The 18952-nt window shown below is 37.2% G+C and overlaps 1 protein-coding gene across 5 annotated transcripts in view; it reads right to left on the minus strand.

The window, feature by feature from the left end:
- The window catches only part of HOOK3 (hook microtubule tethering protein 3), a 121323-nt gene that overhangs the window by 19205 nt on the left and 83166 nt on the right, over positions 1-18952 (minus strand). For all 5 annotated transcript variants that reach the window (XM_064585464.1, XM_064585462.1, XM_064585463.1 and 2 more), the window contains exons 16-21: positions 14044-14131; positions 9136-9170; positions 5490-5572; positions 3966-4066; positions 2070-2174; positions 1822-1893 (exon numbers count right to left, since the gene is read on the minus strand). In XM_064585464.1, coding sequence (XP_064441534.1) covers positions 1822-1893; positions 2070-2174; positions 3966-4066; positions 5490-5572; positions 9136-9170; positions 14044-14131 — 484 coding nt within the window. The remainder of the gene's footprint in view (positions 1-1821; positions 1894-2069; positions 2175-3965; positions 4067-5489; positions 5573-9135; positions 9171-14043; positions 14132-18952) is intronic.

Here is an 18952-nt window from a genome sequence, read left to right on the forward strand (position 1 = left end):
TCTCACCAATAATTGGCTACAAGTAAGCTGATGGAAGTTTACACTGCAACAAGGAAGAAAGGAAGAAATAAGCAACTGAGAGCCAAAAGGAGAGCCTACCTAAGCCAAGCTATGTGAAGTCCTAGGGCTTTCCTACAATGAACTGGACAGACTGGCACAGAAGACAGAAGACTAAACATCAATTTTCCCATCACTCGTTAGCTTTTAGGGAAAACACTAGTCATGGCTTTGTGTCTTTAACAGAATTTTGGTCTATCATATATACCCAAATAAGTAACATTTCTCCATTTTTGCAATGAGAAAATCCAGAACATGTTTTTCACTCAATTTGAAATCAAAGCATTTAAGAATCTGAAGAAAATTGACAAATATCTATTGGTAATCCTTAAATTTATTAATGTGGCTACATATATTACCAATTCTATTTTATTTAAAATATACTATCTTTTTTTCACTTTCACATTCCAAGCAACTTATTCCAATTCTTCACACACCTTTCAGATGCCAGTAGCCATGACAGGGCCATTCTCTGAGATATTTAATGCCTTTTCCCAGTGCTCGTCGCCTCCCTTCCATTCAGTAGTCTGAGATGCAGAACTTTCTGAATGTATGTATGAAGCTGTTACTTGCTATCTTACTGGAACATAATTTGTGTGACTCTACTAGGAGTTATTCCTTTACTCCCTGAGAGCTGAAAAGTAGGGCTATTCTTTAATACCACATCACAGAATAAGTAAATTCAGTTCTATAACCACAATATGTGAAGTCATACAAATCAAATTGAAACTATGAAATGACCAATAAGGATTGAGGGGCAGAGTTCCAAGATCACTAACACTAAGAGGACAAAGAGGAAACAGAATAGATGGAGTCAGAACTAGTTCTCAGAGAACTTCCTTAGATAGTTTTCCCTTATTTTTTAGAATTGTGATAAAATTTGAAATATGTTGTTTTAACCAAGGCAAGAATAAATGTGGACATGTCATGAAATTATATGAACTTCTGACAAAGATCAAATCCCATTATTAGGAAACCTGGGACATTACCCTTTAAGACACAGTATCAGTAAAGCAGAAATAACCACAACATAACTATAGGGTCGGGGGCGGTGGGCGGAGATGATGAAAAAAAAATCTGGTTCAATTTCTTGTCCTAGGCAACTAACATTTTGACAAGGCAGAGGGGGTCTTACTGGGAAGAAAAAACAATGAATAAAAAAAGACAAGTCTAGGACAAAAATATTGAAAAAAGTACAGCACTCTTCAAAATTCACAGCTATTCACTTCCAGAAAATCTTACTGAAGCCCAGAATGTTGACAAGCATTTATTTTCCTCTATAATATTTTTAACGTTTTTTTCCGTGTGTGTTGGAAAATTCAATTTCAAAACCTCCAGTTGTTCAGGGTTTATCACCATGAACATTTTCCAAACTGGGTGAGATAAAACATCCTCATTTTAAGTACCACTCCTGCAAAGACAATGGAACAGTCCCACAAAACAGACACTACTGCATCTGTGCTCGATATTATTCAAGTCCCCTTCTCCCAGAATAAAATGGTTCTCAGGGCCAGAAATTAAACTCTCATTTATCTTTCTATCCTCTAGGAATAACGATGTGTTGAAAACATCCTAACCCTGTTTATGGTGGTACTCATTTCTCCTTTTCAGTCCTAAGATCAGCATTAGGTTTGGTTAGTGTGTGTTAGGATAGCAATTACTTTCAGATTCATTTGGTAGAACTACTTATATAATACAGGTAGTATAATAAATATTACATATTCATTGAACTTTGCAATGTGTTTTAAAGTATTATTTTCTTACCATATTGTACCAGGCACTAACAATATATTTCTCCTCCATTTCTCTTTGACTTTTTGTTTTCTCATATTCTTTCTAAAAAAGAAGCACATGTAAACATGTAAAATGAAAAACAATTCATTATCAATAAAATACAATTAGTTATCTAAATTCATGGACACAGTTGTATACAGCAAGGCTCTTAGAAAATAAAGAATTAAAAACCAAATATTTCATTGTATAGTATAGTATAGTATAATATAGCAAACTACCTCTAAAGAATGGAATAGTCGGTCCCGTTCCTGGAGCTGATTTTTAAGAGCTTGTATTTCTGGTGCTGCTCCTTGATTCTGCTTAGGGTCTAAAGTACGGATAACCTGCAAAAATGAACAAAGAAAAAACATTTTTTTGAAGATTTTATTCATTTATTTGAAATATAGAGAGAGAATGAGTAGGGAAGCAGAGGAAGAGGGGAAAGCAGAGGGAGAGGGAGAAGCAGACTCCCTGCTGAGTGAGGAGCCTGATGAGGGGCTTGATCCCAGGACCCTGAGATCACGACCTGAACCAAAGACACGTTTAACTGACTGAGCCACCCAAGTGCCCCCAAAGAAAAAATTTTAAAGTTTCAAACTTAAAGAATATAACATCTAAGGAAGCAGTTAGTTAAAAGAAAATAATCAAGGATAAACCTTGTAAGAATCATAAAGCTATCTTACAAGGGTACTTTAAAATTTGAATGTGTGAAATAATATTCAATTGTTACAACTTTCAATTATATAAAACTTTTAGCTATGTAAAAGAATCAGTTATAAGTAGTACTTCTGTCTTAAAATTAATAAGTAATACTGTAGCAGACATTACTGACAGGTGTCTTCCCTTTCCCTTTCCTCTTTTTTTTTTTTTTTTTTTTTTTTAAGATTTTATTTATTTATTCATGAGAGACAGAGAGAGAGGCAGAGGGAGAAGCAGGCTCCCAAGGAGCAGGGAGCCCGATGCGGGACTCGATCCCAGGACCCTGGGATCATGACCTGAGCCGAAGGCAGACGCTTAACCATCTGAGCCACCCAGGCGCCCTCCCTTTCCTCTGATGTGGCCCAGCTACCCTCTGCCTCTGAGCAGCCCTATACTTGGGAGAGAGAGTCCTGATGGTTAAAAAGCCTATCATTGTGACCCCATCACCTCCTCTGCTTGGTTTAGGCATGGGCATGTGATGCAATTCTAGCTGGCCAACTAGCAGTCTCCTGGGAAAGCTCTTTTTGCTTTTCGGCTCAATACTTTTACTATCAAAACTGATCAAACCTAGAGAAACAATAAAAATCCATTTCCTTTAATCCCAATTCACCAACTGCTGTACTACCACATTTTCTCTACACACACACACACACACACACACACACACGTGCGCACGCTTTTTGGGAGGCTACTGTAAGGTAATCTGCAGACCTGGCAACATTAACCCCTAAGTACCTCATGCATCTTTTTAGACTAAGGACATTCTCTTACACAATCACAATACCAACATCATCTGTAAGAAAATGAACAATTCTGTAGGTCCTCACTATTCAGTCCAAATCCACATTTCCACAGGTGTCTCCAAAATGTCTTTGATAAATCACTGCTCCTTCCACCCCCAATTCAGGACCCAAAGATTAATGCATTACATTTGGTACTTCAGGCGCTTTTAAATTAGAAGAGCCTCTTGTGCTCCCCCATACTCCAATGCCTATTTTTGTTTTTCATAATATTGACTTTTATCCCCAATTCTGGATTTATTTGATGATGTGTTATTTAACTTGTTTCAATAATCTCATTTTCCCTGGGAACTGAGAGATCTAAAAGATTGCTTAGATTCAGGTTAAATATTATTGACAATGCTACTCTATCAGGGGGCACAAGATGTTGTTGGTTGTCTACCATCAGTGTAGCTAATTTTGATTATTACCCCAAGGAGGTGAATGCCACTTATTTTCTACATAAAGGACCATTTTCGTCTTCATAATTAGTAACTACTCTGTGGGTTAACCTATTTTGATCACTGCTTCTTCCTTGGCATTTCTTTTGTTCTTCCCCTAATAGCTCTCAGTGTGAGAACTCACTGTACACGCACTAAACTGGATGACCAGTGAAGCATGATCAGAAAGTGGAGAAGCCCGGAAACTCATACTTACACTTTTGGCTTTCTCTAAGTATTTTTTATATCGCTCCTCCATTTGCTTCATTTCCTCTTCTTTCTTCCGTAAAGCTTCTTGTAATTCTTCAATTTTTAAGGCTACAGGTGAGAGAGTGAAGAAAGAAAAAAAAAATTTTTTTTAGATTGTAACAATCTGAAAAGTATTTCAAATGACAAAATAAGTAGGAGCTTTGAGAGACTGGTCTATTCCTATAATTTTATTTTAAAAATTGATAATTTTTTGTTTTTATAAAAAGGTTTTCTTACAAATAAGCAAAAACTTCAGTTTGGAAATGCATAAATTAAAAAGTATCCATCAACGGATGAGTGCATAAACAAAATGTGGTCAATATGTATAATCGAATATTATTCAGCCTCAATTCTGATACACGTGACAACACGGAGACCATATAAATGAAAATGAAAGGCGTTCTACCAGGTGAAGTAGGCCAGACATGAAAGGACAAATGTATGAATCCACTTAGATGAGTTACTTAGAACACTTACTTAGAACAACAGTTCTCTGGGAAGGAAAGTAGAACAGTGGCTCCTAGGGGCTGGGAGGACAGGGGAGAATGGGGGGCTATTCTTTAATGGGCATAGAGTTTCAGTTTAGGATGATGAAAAAGTTCTGGAAATGGACAGTGCTTGTATAACAATGTGAATGTACTGTCCCTGAACTATATACTTAAAAAGTGGTTAAAATGATCATTTTTAAAAAGGACTTTTTTAACAGAGAGAGAAAGAAAGAGAGAGAGCACGGAACAGGGAGGGGGGAGCCCCGAGGGAGAGGAAAGGGACAAGCAGGCTCCCCACTGAGCATGGAGCCTGTTGCAGGCCTGATTCCAGGACCTCAAAATCATGACCAGAGCTGAAGTCAGATGCTCAACCAACTGAGCCACCCAGGTGCCCCTAAAATGGTCATTTTTATGTGATATATATTTCACCACAGTTAGAAAAGGTGTGTGTGGGGGGGAAGGTCTGTGTCCTGCTCCACACAAAAGCATTAATAAAATCAGGCTACCTACATGTATAAATATCAAAAGCAGTAAAAGTTTGGCTGACTTACATGCAAGTATACTATGAAAATAGCTAATTTCATAAAATATTCATTACCATCCACAGTTAAGGAAAACTCAAAACTATAATTAGAAATACTTTAAAGACGATTATATACTCCTTCTGTAAATCAGACAAATTCTTTAATTGCTAGAATATGTAATAGGACCTATTTCTGAAAGAAACAATTTTATATAAACTCATCACTAGGTGTCTGGGTGGCTCGGTTGGTTGAGCATCCAACTCTTGGTTTCGGCTCAGGTCATGATCTCAGGGTTTTGCGACTGAGCCCAGTGTGGCATCAGCTTGGGACTCTCTCTTCCTCTGCCTCACTCCCTTCATGTGTACTCTCTCTCAATAAATAAAATCTTAAAAAAACCCCCACAAAACTGTGGCAATTAGTAATATAACGTGTCAACTATACTTCAATTAAAAACAACTATGCTAATTAGGGAAAACTCACAGCTGTTATTAAATCGTGGTTCAAGATCTTCAATAATGGCTCTCTTCTTCTGCAATTCATTATTGGCTTCATGAAGCTTTTCTCTGCAACAAAATATTTAACACATTGTCAACTTTTTTTTTTTTTTCCACTTAACTTCTTTGTTCTTGGGATACACTTGCATAGCACAAAAGTGCTATGAAACAAAAAAGGATAAAAAGCCTAATCCAACATGAATTTAATATATATTTTTAAAATAGGTTAAAAAAGAGACAAAAATCTCAGACTTTGAAATAATTTTTTCTCTTACATAAACATGCACAAGAGGGTACAGAGAACTTAATGATCTTCAGTTTTTTCTAGGAATAGGATATTATAAAAATTAATTTAAAATTTTACAGAGGTTATACAATGCAAAAATATTATTGCAAAATAGTGCTAAAAATAGAACTAGAAAGAACATTATCCACCAATAAAAAAGAATTAATGACACATGCACCCACATGGATAGATATCACACAGAATAACACTGAACAAAGAAAGTCAAATACAAAAGGGTAATACTGTAGGATCCCTTTTACAGGAAGTTCAGAATGTGTCAAAACTAATGAAAGGTGATAAGAGAGCAGCATAGTGGCTAGTTTGGGGATGGAATCAATCAATTAGAAGGGAGAATGAAGAATCCTAATGAATTGCTGGAAGTATTCTATATGTTGATCTGGGATACTTATGTATGTAGAAAAACATTCATCAAACTTAGGGACTTAAAATTAGTGTACTTTATGTAAGTTATATTCCAATACAAAAGTAAAAAATGAACGGAAAGTTTCTTCCTGTTAGTTACAAAATGTGTAATTCTCTCTATATTTAGTTTGGCACTTTGTAATATGAGAGGAAAAAAGGCTGCATAATCTGGAAAATACAGAAAAAAAAACTGAGAAGAAAACAGAGCACTTTAAGACTATTTCGGGTCTTTCCTATGCATAATACTCTAATAAATCTATCTCTTTTTCAACAAATTTTTTGTGTGTGTGACATATCTAGATACAAAATGAGTATATACAGTAGTTAAAAGAATAAGAAAATTTAAGCCCAGTAAACAGGTCATGAAACAGAAATTATCCCAGAACCTTAGGGAACCCAAAACCCAGAATTTTAAGCTTTCTTATGACTTTTGTGATGAGCCTTTGTGTGTATTCCTAACCAATATATTGGTGAATTTTGCCAAATTTTTACTTTATATATCATACTATATGTATTGTTCTGTGACTTCCATCTTTTACTTAACACCATGCTCTTGAGATTCACTTATGCTGATGTGTAAGCCCTAAGTTACACATTTTACTGCAGTATAGTGTTCTGCTGTTTGAACATAACTCATTCTAGCTATTGTTTTACAAATTGGTGGTATCTGTATTGGTTCTACTTTTCTGTGACTGTAAACAAGATTCTTTCATACTTTCTTCTACATGTCTCCTGACACATGGATAATAGCATTTCTAGGAATCTAGGGTTAATGTAGGGAGTGGAATTGATGGGTCACAGAATATGTGCATGTTCAGTTTGTTAAGTAAATTGATGTATACTCAGTGCAGTATACATTGCTGAACATCTTTGGCAATAGAATTACCTCTGCTGAACATCTTTGGCAATCCTTAGTATGCCTGATTTTTAATTTTATCAATTTGGTGTATGTAAAATAGTCTTCCTTGTAGTTTTTTTTTTTTTTTTTAATTTTTTATTTATTTGCGAGAGAGAGAATGAGAGACAGAGAGCATGAGAGGGAGGAGGATCAGAGGGAGAAGCAGACTCCCTGTCGAGCAGGGAGCCCGATGCGGGACTCGATCCCGGGACTCCAGGATCATGACCTGAGCCGAAGGCAGTCGCCCAACCAACTGAGCCACCCAGACGCCCTTCCTTGTAGTTTTTAATTTGCATGAGAATGACCTCCTTTTGAAATGTCTATGGACCCTCTTGTGGATCGAATTATATCTCCCAAAAAAGATGGCGAAGTCCTAACCCCCAATACCTAGGAATGTGACATCATTTGAAAATAGCGTCTTTGCAGATATAATTAGTTAAGATGAGGTCGTGCTGGATCAGGGTGGGCCTTAAGTCCAAAGACTGGTATCCCTATAAGAAGGCCATGTGAAGACAAAACGTACAGAGGAGAATGCCACGTGAAGATGGGGAGACAGAGATTGGAGTGATGTGTCTATAAGCCAGGGAACACCAAGGATTGTTAGCAGTCAGCCTGAAGAGGGTAATGGAACAGATTCTCCCTTAGAACCTCCGGAAAGAACCCATCCTGCTGACTTCCTTGATTTTAGGCTTGTAGTCTCAAGAACCGGTAGAGGATAAATGTCTGCTTTTTTTTTTAGCCACCCAGTTTGTGGTAATTGTGGCAGCCACAGGAGACTAGAGACTAACAGGCCTCATCCTCACTAATAATTCTTTTTGATGAAGATATTTGCTATGTAAATGAACACACAATGGTCAGTTTTATGAAAGAACAGGTATTCCTTTTTTTTTTTTTGTAATATAGAGATGGGAAAGAAAAAAAGGACAGAATTCAGTACTGAATTCGGACTCTAGGTAACCTCACAATGGCTAGGAGGTAATATTTTCTCTTCTACTAGTGCATTAAGAATTTGCCCCTTGTTAGACTTGCCAGCAAGTGTCAGTTCCTAGGATTATCTCACTTTTCCCAGATTAAAAAAAAACAACTGGACAGCATGAGACAAACTGCCAAATTATAGAACTTTTTTTCCAATCATAGTGGAACATGTCAAAGTTATCTCTGTGATACTGAGGATGTCCAGTTTACCATAGTGGAACACTGTAACACTCCCAACAGGCTAGCAATTCATGGCCAACCTACACTCAATGTTTGTTAGGAGAGTGTTGCTAGAAAGTGATAGGAAGGATTAAAATTATTACTGGGTGTGAGAAAATCACAAAAACATTCCTAACGATGTCAACCTCAGCTAAAGATAAAGATGGGTGAAGATTTCTTCATGAGAAAACAAATGTAATATTTTAAGATTTATTTCATTTTTAGATTAAAAAGTCACTTTCAGATATATTTGCAGTTCAAGGAAATGTTTGAAAATCTGCTACTGATGAGCTCTATAGTACTTTAAAATAAAACTTTACTTAAAAAGGAAAATTCAGCTGGCTATACTCAAAAGCTGGCAAACTACAGTCCATGGGCCAAATTCAGCCTGCTGCCTGTTGTATAAAGTTTTATTGGAACAGTCACAACATTAATTTATAGTCTGTGGCTGCTTTCAAACTATAGAGCTAAGTGATTGTGACACAGACCATGGCTTGCAAGGCCTAAGGTTACTGATGTCTGGCCCTTTACAGAAAAAGGTTTCTGCCTCCTGACCTAGAGTGTCTCAAACTCCTAACTATAGTTATAAATACTACCACAAAGATATAAAACTCTGGAATCTTATGGAGAAAACAGTTCTAAAGCAGTACTTATTTTGACTTAAGGACACTGGGTGGAGATGACCCATTAGACGCTATTAATATGTCTTATAATTTCCCCTATCTTCAGGGGCCACCTGTGCCATTGCCTAGATACTCTGTAACCACCTAACAAAATACTTCTGTTTCACTGGAGGATAGGAGAATGATAATCAACAACTTTTATACTTACAGATGTTCTTCAAGCTTCTTTTTTAGAAGAACTGACTGGAAATGGAAAATAAAAGAAATTTATTTAACATTTTAACTAATAAATTATTTTTTAAAAATAAAAAGTAGAGTAGTAATCGACTCTGAATGAGTTCTAAGTTCTCTGATCAAAGAGCTCAAAACACACAATGTACCTAAGTCTATTTTCTCTTTGACTAGAGAGAGAGCAGCAAATGATGATAGCAATCAGTATAAAATACCTAGAAACTGCATATCTGAAGTCTCTATTTATAGTCAAGAACTGAATAGGGGCGCCTGGCTGGCTCAGTCAGTTAACCGTCTGCCTTAGGCTCAGGTCAGGACTAGGATCGAGCCCTGTGTTGGGCTCCCTGCTCAGTGGAGAGCCTGCTTCTCCCTCTCTCTCTGCTGCTGCTTCCCCTGCTTGTGCTCGGTCTCACTCTCTGTATCAAATAAATAAAATCTTAAAAAAAAAAAAAGAGGAAGAATTTAATAAAAAGGCCACTTATATATAGACCTAATATTCCTGGAACCAAAAGGCAGGTAGAATTCTAATAATAATAGATTCTTCCCTAACATACTTTTTATCTACTATATTATTTTCCTTGCATCATGATAGAGACTAGGATTAATTTCCATAAATATTACTCGGAGATTTCTGAATATGCACACAAATAATTTATGTGATTGTATGGGAATGTGAAAGATGCTGTGTGCACAGAATTTAATTTACTGAAGAATGCATCTTTGGCTGGGTATTTTTTTTTTTTTAAAGATTTTATTTATTTATTTGAGACAGAGAGAATGCGAGAGACAGAGAGCACATGAGAGGGGGGAGGGTCAGAGGGAGGAGCAGGGAGCCTGATGTGGGACTCGATCCCAGGACTCCAGGATCATGACCTGAGCCGAAGGCAGTCGCCCAACCAACTGAGCCACCCAGGCGCCCTGGCTGGGTATTTTTAAAAAAGTCTCCTGGGCGGGGGTGTTGCCTGGGTGGCTCAGTCACTTAAGCATCCGACTCTTGATTTCGGCTCAGGTCATGATCTCAGGGTCCCGGGATGGAGCCCTGTGTTGGGCTCCATGCTCAGTGGGGAGTCTGGGCACTTGGATGGCTCAGTCAGTTAAGCACCTGACTCTTGATTTCAGCTCAGGTCATGATCTCAGGATCAGGAGATCAAGGCCTGTGGTGGCTAGCGTTGGGCGTGGAGCCTGCTTAACATTCTTCTTCTCCCCCCAGGTCATGTGTGTGCTCTTTCTCTCTCACTCTCAAAACACATACACACACACAGTCTCCTAAAAAGCAGATTAGAATTGGCCTAAAAATAAAAAAAAAATAGTGGCAGTCTATAAAGGACCACTAGGTTTTGTAATTGAACTTAACACTTGTAGGGTACATATTATTAATGAATTCTATGAAACATTCCATTTTGAGATAAATTCAGCCAAACCCAATTAATATAGGCTTATAAAACAAATTGTCCAATCAGTCAAAAGCAGCAGTGAGGGGAGGAAAAACCTTTACACTGACTTCTTCGATTTTCAGTCACCGTATTTAAAAATGATTACTATAACTGTTTATTCAAGTCCATTTTAACACAGCTCTGGAATTTATCAAATTTACTTCTTTGCTCAATATGTAAACTATATCAATGGACTACAAGGTCCCCTATCAGTGCTTGCCCCAAATATAAAAGAAAGCAATAATTCTGTTAACTTTCAGTTATTGCTTTGTTCATTCTTTAGTACAGATGGTAAAATGAAAATACTTTCTAAATACCTTAACTGTAATTTTGCATTTACCTTTTGACTAGGCTCTAGCAAAATTAGTTTTAACTGAGATAATACACAATATTCATCTCATGAATGGTTAATACACTAGGCACTGCAGTCTCATGTTAATCTCACAACTATGAGCAATATTAGCCTCATCTTATAGTTGAGGAAGGTGAGACTGGGGAGACGTTCAGTAACTTTCAAGTAGCAGACCCAAAATTAAACCCCAGGTCTGAAACAAAACAAAAAACAAACCCAGGTCTGCCAGACTCCAAAGTTTATGCATGGTCTTTACTTCCATGCTTCCTATACTCCACCACCTCTCCACTGAAGACTGTTACTATTAAACTAGGTGGCAGGAGGAGGCCAGACTGCAATAGGAAGCTTCCAAATAATTTATAAAAATGTACTAATTATAACAAGGAGGCAGAGTAGGAGTGGGATGGGGGAGACAAATAAGAACAGAGGTCTTTTTGGTTTGACTTGTTAAGTTTTCAATATCCTTTAAATATCTTAAGTGTAAAGGGCATAAACCTGTAAGGCAAATAACACTCATTTGCATAAAATTCCCATAATTAAAAATTTCAGTACCATCAACTATGATGGAAGAGAATGTATATAAATAAAAAATTTGCTCAATATATAGAAATGAATAGGAAGCCATACTTACAATAGCCTTTTGAGCAGAAACCATGCCAAGAGACAGAGAGGACATATTAGTATGAAGCAAACACAGCAGCCAATAGAAGGAACGATTTAGTAATTCATGAACAGAAGTAAAAGTTATGCATTTTTTTTCAAAAATGTACATTTTTCTTTCTTCTATGGTCTCCTCATCCTGTCTTGTTCTCTTGAGTTTTATACACTGTGGCTAGCTCAAATTATCCATATGACTGGATATAACAATGCTTTTCTGCTTCCATGCTAAAAATAAATGACATAAAAATAATAATAAAAATGTGTAAACCATCCTACTCTGACTTCAGGTCATATGAAAGGACTGTGCTTTTGGTAACAGAAATGGGCAGAAATTATACTGTTCTTCAGAGAGGACCAGTTCCATTTGGCAGGTTGTTCTACGTACTACCTGGTATTCCTGAGATGCAACACCAGAGGTTTGTGAAAGAGAAGACGAAAACATCAAACATTTGCTGGATTTGAGGCATATCACAATGAGGAAAGTTCCTATCTGAATCTTTTCTATATATATATGAAAGAACTCTAAGGGAATATATAAGAATTTAGAGCAACACCTCTCTTTAGCATCTGGGCAGTCAAATAAACTAATTTAGGCAAATAGTACTTTCAGGGCTGGCACTCACTTCTGAAGTATGTTCTCTAAGTAACAGCACACAGCATATTTAATTAGATTTGATTACCACAGTGATACCTACATCAGGCTACGCAAAATTGTTTTTTACAGAATAAACTCCTTCTGTATGTTCTAATACCAGTAAGAGAATCAAGTACATGTGGTGGCTATCGCTATAACACTAAGGTAGGCTGATACTGATGTTCTACCATTCTTTTTCCCTATGTACCACATGCCCTTCCCTTTCTCCCATAACAAAGCAACAAAAAGTCTCCTCAAAGTTTTAGAGACCAAGTGATTTCACTGAAGAAATCACTTAAATTCATCTCTAAGATAGTCTTAGTTAGCCTTATTAATATTTTAATACAATAATGTTGGTTTTGCTTCACCTCTTTCTGGCTTAGCATTCTGGATTAAAAACATGTTTAAAAAGTAAACCATGACATTTCAAACTAGTTCTGCTTTAATAAGGGAATAAGGTAGTTTAGATGTTGGTGACAATTTTAGGAACTAGGAATCAATTTGGGATCTAAGAAGGACTACCCACACATTAATTAAAGGATAAACCAAAACCAGCGATCTTAGAAAGAGCATACTGCCAATAGTAGATTATGTTTATGAAACTCATAAAATGGGGTCAATAATGAGCTTTCTAGATCTAATATTTGCAGGTTTTAAGTAATATAACTGGTTTAACACCCTTTCATTGGTTCCTTTTGTTTTCATATGTTCTTACATTAATAAGACTGGACAGAAATGATATGTCTATAATTTTGACGATTCTCCAAAAAGACTATCAATGAAAGCAACTATGTAGAGGTTTATACCAAAAGGCCAGAGTTTATAGCAAATTACACTAACAATAATAAAAGAACAACCAACTGTCTGAAGCAAAGATTGGTCACTAAAATTAAGGTTCCCCCCCTTTACACTATTTTTGAATACTCTATAGTTGCAGTTGCACTGTATACTGCTTATTAAATGGAAAGGATTTGCAAAACTTATTTACACTTTCATCAGAGACTGACTACTACGTGCTACAAAAGCACTGTGATAATTTAGAAAGTGAGCATGAGAAGATGAAAGTCCATCCAGTTCTGGCTCAACACATTTACTATATACTAATGTGAGCATGCCAGTCAAGCAGGCAAGGCTATGACAGTTATGCAGAGTATAAGGGAATATTAAAAAAAAAAAGGTCCGTGAACTTATATTTGAGTGGGGCAGGGTAGGGGTAGCAAGAGGGATTCAGAAATTCAGAGACAGTTATTTCTAAGGATAGCATTATTTTTAAAAATATCAATTACACATAAAAAATTTCTACTTGAACATGCTAAATTTCTACCAGCATTTTTGTTGTTGTTGGCCAGAGTTTGGAAAAACCCTGAACTCTGAAAACTGAGATGAACACACTTATAACAAAGGCCTCAGGGAGCCTGGCTGGCTCAGTCAGAAGACCATGCAACTCTTGATCTCAGGGTCATGAGTTTGAGCCCCACAATGGGTGTAGAGGAACTTAAGTGAATAAATAAAAACTTAAAGAAAAAATCCTAGCTTCCCCATTTCCTAAAACAAAAACTCCACAATGCCTCAATTAATTCCTTAGCTAATAACTACAAATAAACTTCTATTCCCAGCAGAGTGATTCTAATCAGTACAATGAAGTACTGTCTGGTCCTTTTCATAAGGAATGTTAGTAAAAGGAAAATATTGCTTCTCTTCCATAACCAATATACATTATTCTGGTAGAGACAATCAAATAAAAAACAAAACTTACAGCTTTTCTTAACACTGTGAAACTATTGGTTGGTACATATCAAAACTTACATCTTCTGCTTTTGAGCCTTGATCCTGTAAAGATTTTTGCAATTCTTCAACTTGTGACTGCACTTCCAGAAGTCTCTGATTCACCAGCCTAGAAATCAAATGCGTATTAATTTTCCAAGTTCAGACTTATTTCTATCTTCTCCCTAGGTTGTCATATTGGTTAGAAAGACAGTATAATTAACAAAACAAACCCTCATGTTAAGATAGTAGTGCAGTGCACTGTTCTGGTTTTCGTTTTACTTGAAATAAAAAATGGTACTTTAGTGGACATATTTTGTTGCACAAGTGTACTTATACATATCTAATTATCTGAAGTTCACGTCAATACATGTTTATTCAAACTATGTGTCAGGCACTATGCTCAGCACTGTGCTAAAAGATCCCTATACTCAAGGAATTTAGTGGGGAAGCAAAATGTTAAAATACAAGATAAATACTTCCACATAGCACAAAGAGGTACCAAAAAGGAATAATGACTGCCTGAAGCAGCAAGAACTTTATCTAATTGTGTGGAGGAGTTAGGCTTGACTGAACTGAGACTGGAACAAAAAATAAAATACTTAAGTGATTAAGGGTGGAAAGCAGATTTAAGACAGAGAATTCACCATGTCCAAAGCACACAGAAAATGAAAGGGTATAGTGAGTTTAAGAATGGCATGTCTAGAGCCTACTCAAAAAAAAAATCTTTAAAAAAGGGGGCGATTCGCTGGTTCAGTCAGTAAAGCATGTGACTCTTTATTTCAGGGTTGTGAGTTCAAGCTCCATGTTGGGCGTGGAGCCTACTTAAAATTAAAAATAAATAAATAATAACAAATTCTTTAAGAATGGCATGTCTAAAGACTAAATTATGAGGGAAAGAATGGCTAGAGGTGAAACCAGAGAAGAGGAGAGGTTGGGTGCAAACTTGTATGAAATGCAGAAGTACTTAGAACTTATAATCTGGCCTAAAATCTGGCTGAAATGGAATAATCCACCCAGCCTTTAAAATAATGCTGATTCTGGAGCTCAGAAATTCTCTAAGTCATTATGATGTAACATCCAGTACACCAACTTGGTTCCCTAGGTCTTGGGCAATCACCCTAAAGGGCTGCAAGAAGGGTGAAACTGAGACAACATTTTAGACATCACATTGGTTTGATAGAGTAAAATGTTATTAAAAAGGTCAAAGTGAAGGTATGAAGACCGGGAGGAGGCTACCACAATTATTACTAAGTCTGCCCGAAAGAGGAGGTAACAAGGTTGATATGTAGTTAAAAGGCAAAAGAATACAGGAAATAAAAAATAACACTTAGGATTTTGGTTTGAGCTACTGAAAAACATTTACTGAGAATACAGGAGAAACAGGTTGAGAAGGGAAGATAAACTTATTTTGTATTTGTTGAAAATGCAGTGCCTAGAGATATCTGTCAAAAGGCTGTATCTGTGCATCTGAAGCACAAAGAGAACTCTGAGTTGAAAATATAGATGTGAGAGCCATTTGGAGTTAACTGAAGCCATGAACAAAAAAAACACTAACTAGAAAGAATGTGAAGAAGAGGGGAAAAGAGGAACAAAGATGGTCAATGGCAGGTCACCAAGCAGAGGGGTAGAAAGAGGAACTTCACCCTGAAGAGAATGAGGAGAAACATAGGAGAGGTGTGTTAACTGAAATTAAAAAAAAAGTTTTAGGGGAAAAAGATCAACAATAATGAATACAATAGACATGAGGAAAGATAAAGTCTTGAATGCTCCCACTGGATTGGCCATTTAAGAGATGACTGGTTATTTTAGTAGGAAACACCTTAGTGAAATGGTAGAAGCCAGACTACCTTGAATTAAGGACGAAACAGGGCAATGAATTCTTAGAATCCAAACAGCCAGAAAATTCAATAAACAATTTTTTTTTACTAAATAAACTGTAAGAAATTCTTACCATAAATGTTCCAAGTTCAATAATTAGTGAAAATCACAGTAAAAATTCAATCAAATCTATAATAATAACTGATGTTTTTCAAATCAAGGAATAGAAAATTTGGGCGCTTTTTAAATAGTGAAGGAATTATCTGAAAATCCATATTCAATATGGAGAGATATATAAATACATTACTAGTGACACTGTAACTTTGTTCAATCTTTTCAGAAAGTAATATGAAAATATATTTCAAACTATTAGAGTATTTCAACTATCCATCTTAGCCATTTTGAAATTATTTAGTCAACAAATACTATAACCTATTAGGCGTTGGTAATTAACATAATGTATAACAAATCCGTATCAAGATGTTCAAGAATTTGAACACAACTCAAATGTCTAGTAAGGGGGAACAGACCAACACCCACAGCAATATAACTATTAAAGTGTGAAGTATACACACACACACACACACACATAGGTATGAAGCTACACAAATATAAGTGAAAAAAAATATATGAGCTCATCTTTTTCCAAAAAATGCAAACTTCAAAAAATCAAAATAAATGAGGATTATAATACCTACTTCATGGTGTTGTTTAGAAGAGTAAGAATAACATACAGAGTGTCCAGCACAGTACCTGTACATAATATGCACTCTATAAATGTGAATTGCCTCTACCTATCTTCTCCCCCTTCAGAAGTTTAGTTAACATCTTTTTTCAAAAGATTTTTTTTAAGATTTTATTTATTTATTTAAGAGAGAGAGAGCACACAAGGAGGGGGAGTAGCAGAGGGAGAGGGAGAAGCAGGCTTCCCTCTGAGCAGGGAGACCGATGTGGGTCTCAATCCTAGGACCCTGGGACCATGACCTGAGCCGAAGGCAGATGCTTAACTGACTGAGCCACTCAGGTGTCCCTAGTTAGTTAACATCTTAAATCTACTTACATATAATTGTCAGGGGGGTATAGAAAGAGGGTGAACTTGAGATCATAATAAACTCTGAGAGGGAAGGGAAAAAGAACATGTATACTTTGACAAAGCTCCCTAAGTGACGGTTAGCAGGTATTACAGATTTAAAAAATGCCAGCTTACTGGGAAAACTAATTGGAAGGACTTTGGAGGTTTACTACAAACCTTTCCTTCTGACAGACAATATATTGGTGGTGAACAAACTGCATTTAAGTTAAAAGATTCAGTGGAACTAGTAAGAAGTTAGAGACAAGGTCATGTAAATACTTATTAAACTCAGTAAGAACAAACTTAGGGTAATTCACTTAAGAGAAAAAGCATTCCATGAGGAGAAGACAGAAAAAAATGTTTTTCAAACATGGCAAAAGATAAACTGACAAGAAAGAGGGTATGGATGGGGTGCTTGGCTAGCTCAGTTGGTGGAGCATGCGGCTCTTGCTCTCGGATTTAGTTCAAGCTCCAAGCTCGGTGTAGAAATTGTTTAAAACTAAAAATATTAAAAAAAAAAAAAAAAAGGTATGGATTAGGTAGAGGCTTTCAATTCAGGTAGCCTGGGTCTGAGCCCAAATTCCCTCACCTGTAAAACTTTAATAAAGATAAGACCACATATTTAAAACGAATAGCACAATGTTTGGAACAAACAAAAGCTTAATAAACATTAGCTGTTGTTATTGTTGTTCTAGGTTACAGATGGTCATACTACAAAGGTAAGTTATCAATCAGTACTGTAATTCAAGAAAAAGGTCTGCGGGGAAGATGGCAGAGTAGGAGGACCCTAAGCTTGCCATGTCCCACAGTTACAACTAGATAACACTCATATGAGTGTAAATAACCCAGGAAACGACTCGAAGACTGGCAGAACAAACTTCACAACTAAAGGTAGGGAAGAGGTCCCATCGAAGAAGGTAGGAAGGGCAAAGTCACAGCCTGGGAGCGAAACAGACCATGACTGCCCATAGTGGGGAGGGAGCCCGTGGCATGGAGAAAGGTGGAAAACACACTTTCACACCAGGGAGCCCTGAACAGGGAGGACGGATCTCTGTAATATTTGACTTTGAAAGTGAGAGGGGCTAAATTTCTTGAGTTCTTAAAATGAGCAGGACTTAAAGCCTGGAATTTAAAAAACTGGTGAGCTTGGCTCTGGTAGAGCCCTGACTGCAATAGGAAGCAGTGTCCCAGCCCTTAAACAGCAGTGTGGATACAGCATAGAACTAGCAATTTGAAAAACGCTGAGGGTAGGCCAGAGGGAGTGATTTGCCCATCTCCGAATGTGGCCCGGAGAAACAGGGATCATGCAGAGAGACCCTTCCAGGAATAAAGGACCTGGCAGGTGCCATTTCCCTCCCCCTGTCCCCCAGCATAAGCGCATAGCCACCACTCCTACCTAACTTCCTTGCACTAAACACTGCCCCATGGTTCCACCCTTCTTAGTCACACTCCCCTTGGGCCCAGTGCTGTAGCGCGCCCCCCCCCACCCTCCAGAAGACTGGCACAAACCCTGCCAACATCACATCTCCCAACTTGTGTGTTTTGTGGGACCTCTGGTCTCATTTGTGGAGCAGATCTCATTTCATAAGCACACTGTTGTGCACCTTGTTAAAACACTCCCCACCCCTGCTGGGGACCAAACACTGTCCACAATAGGCAAAGAGAGCCTCTATACACTGGAATGAAGGAAAAACAGGTCAAGACTCAACAGCAGAGCACACACATAGGAGACCCTCCCTGAAGTGCCAGGCCCTGAGGAACAGGCAACACTGCACTACAGGACCTCTTCATTAAGCTATTATCATTAAGAGCAAGAGAAGTAGCTGACTTTCCTAACAGAAACAGACACAGAAAATAAGACAAAATGAGGAGACACAGAAATATGTGCCAAATGCAAGAACAGGACCAAACCACAGCAAGAGGCCAAAGCAAAACAGATATATGTAATATGCCTGACAGGGAATATAAGGTAACGATCATAAAGACACTCACTGGACTTGAGAAGAGAATGGAGGACATCAGTGAGATCCTTCACACAGCATTAAAAAGGAACCAATC

This window comes from Mirounga angustirostris, unplaced genomic scaffold (assembly GCF_029215605.1).
Source record: "Mirounga angustirostris isolate CCGP_5_RB_7025 unplaced genomic scaffold, mMirAng1.0.hap1 SCAF_2, whole genome shotgun sequence".
Classification (NCBI taxonomy): Eukaryota; Metazoa; Chordata; class Mammalia; order Carnivora; family Phocidae; genus Mirounga; species Mirounga angustirostris.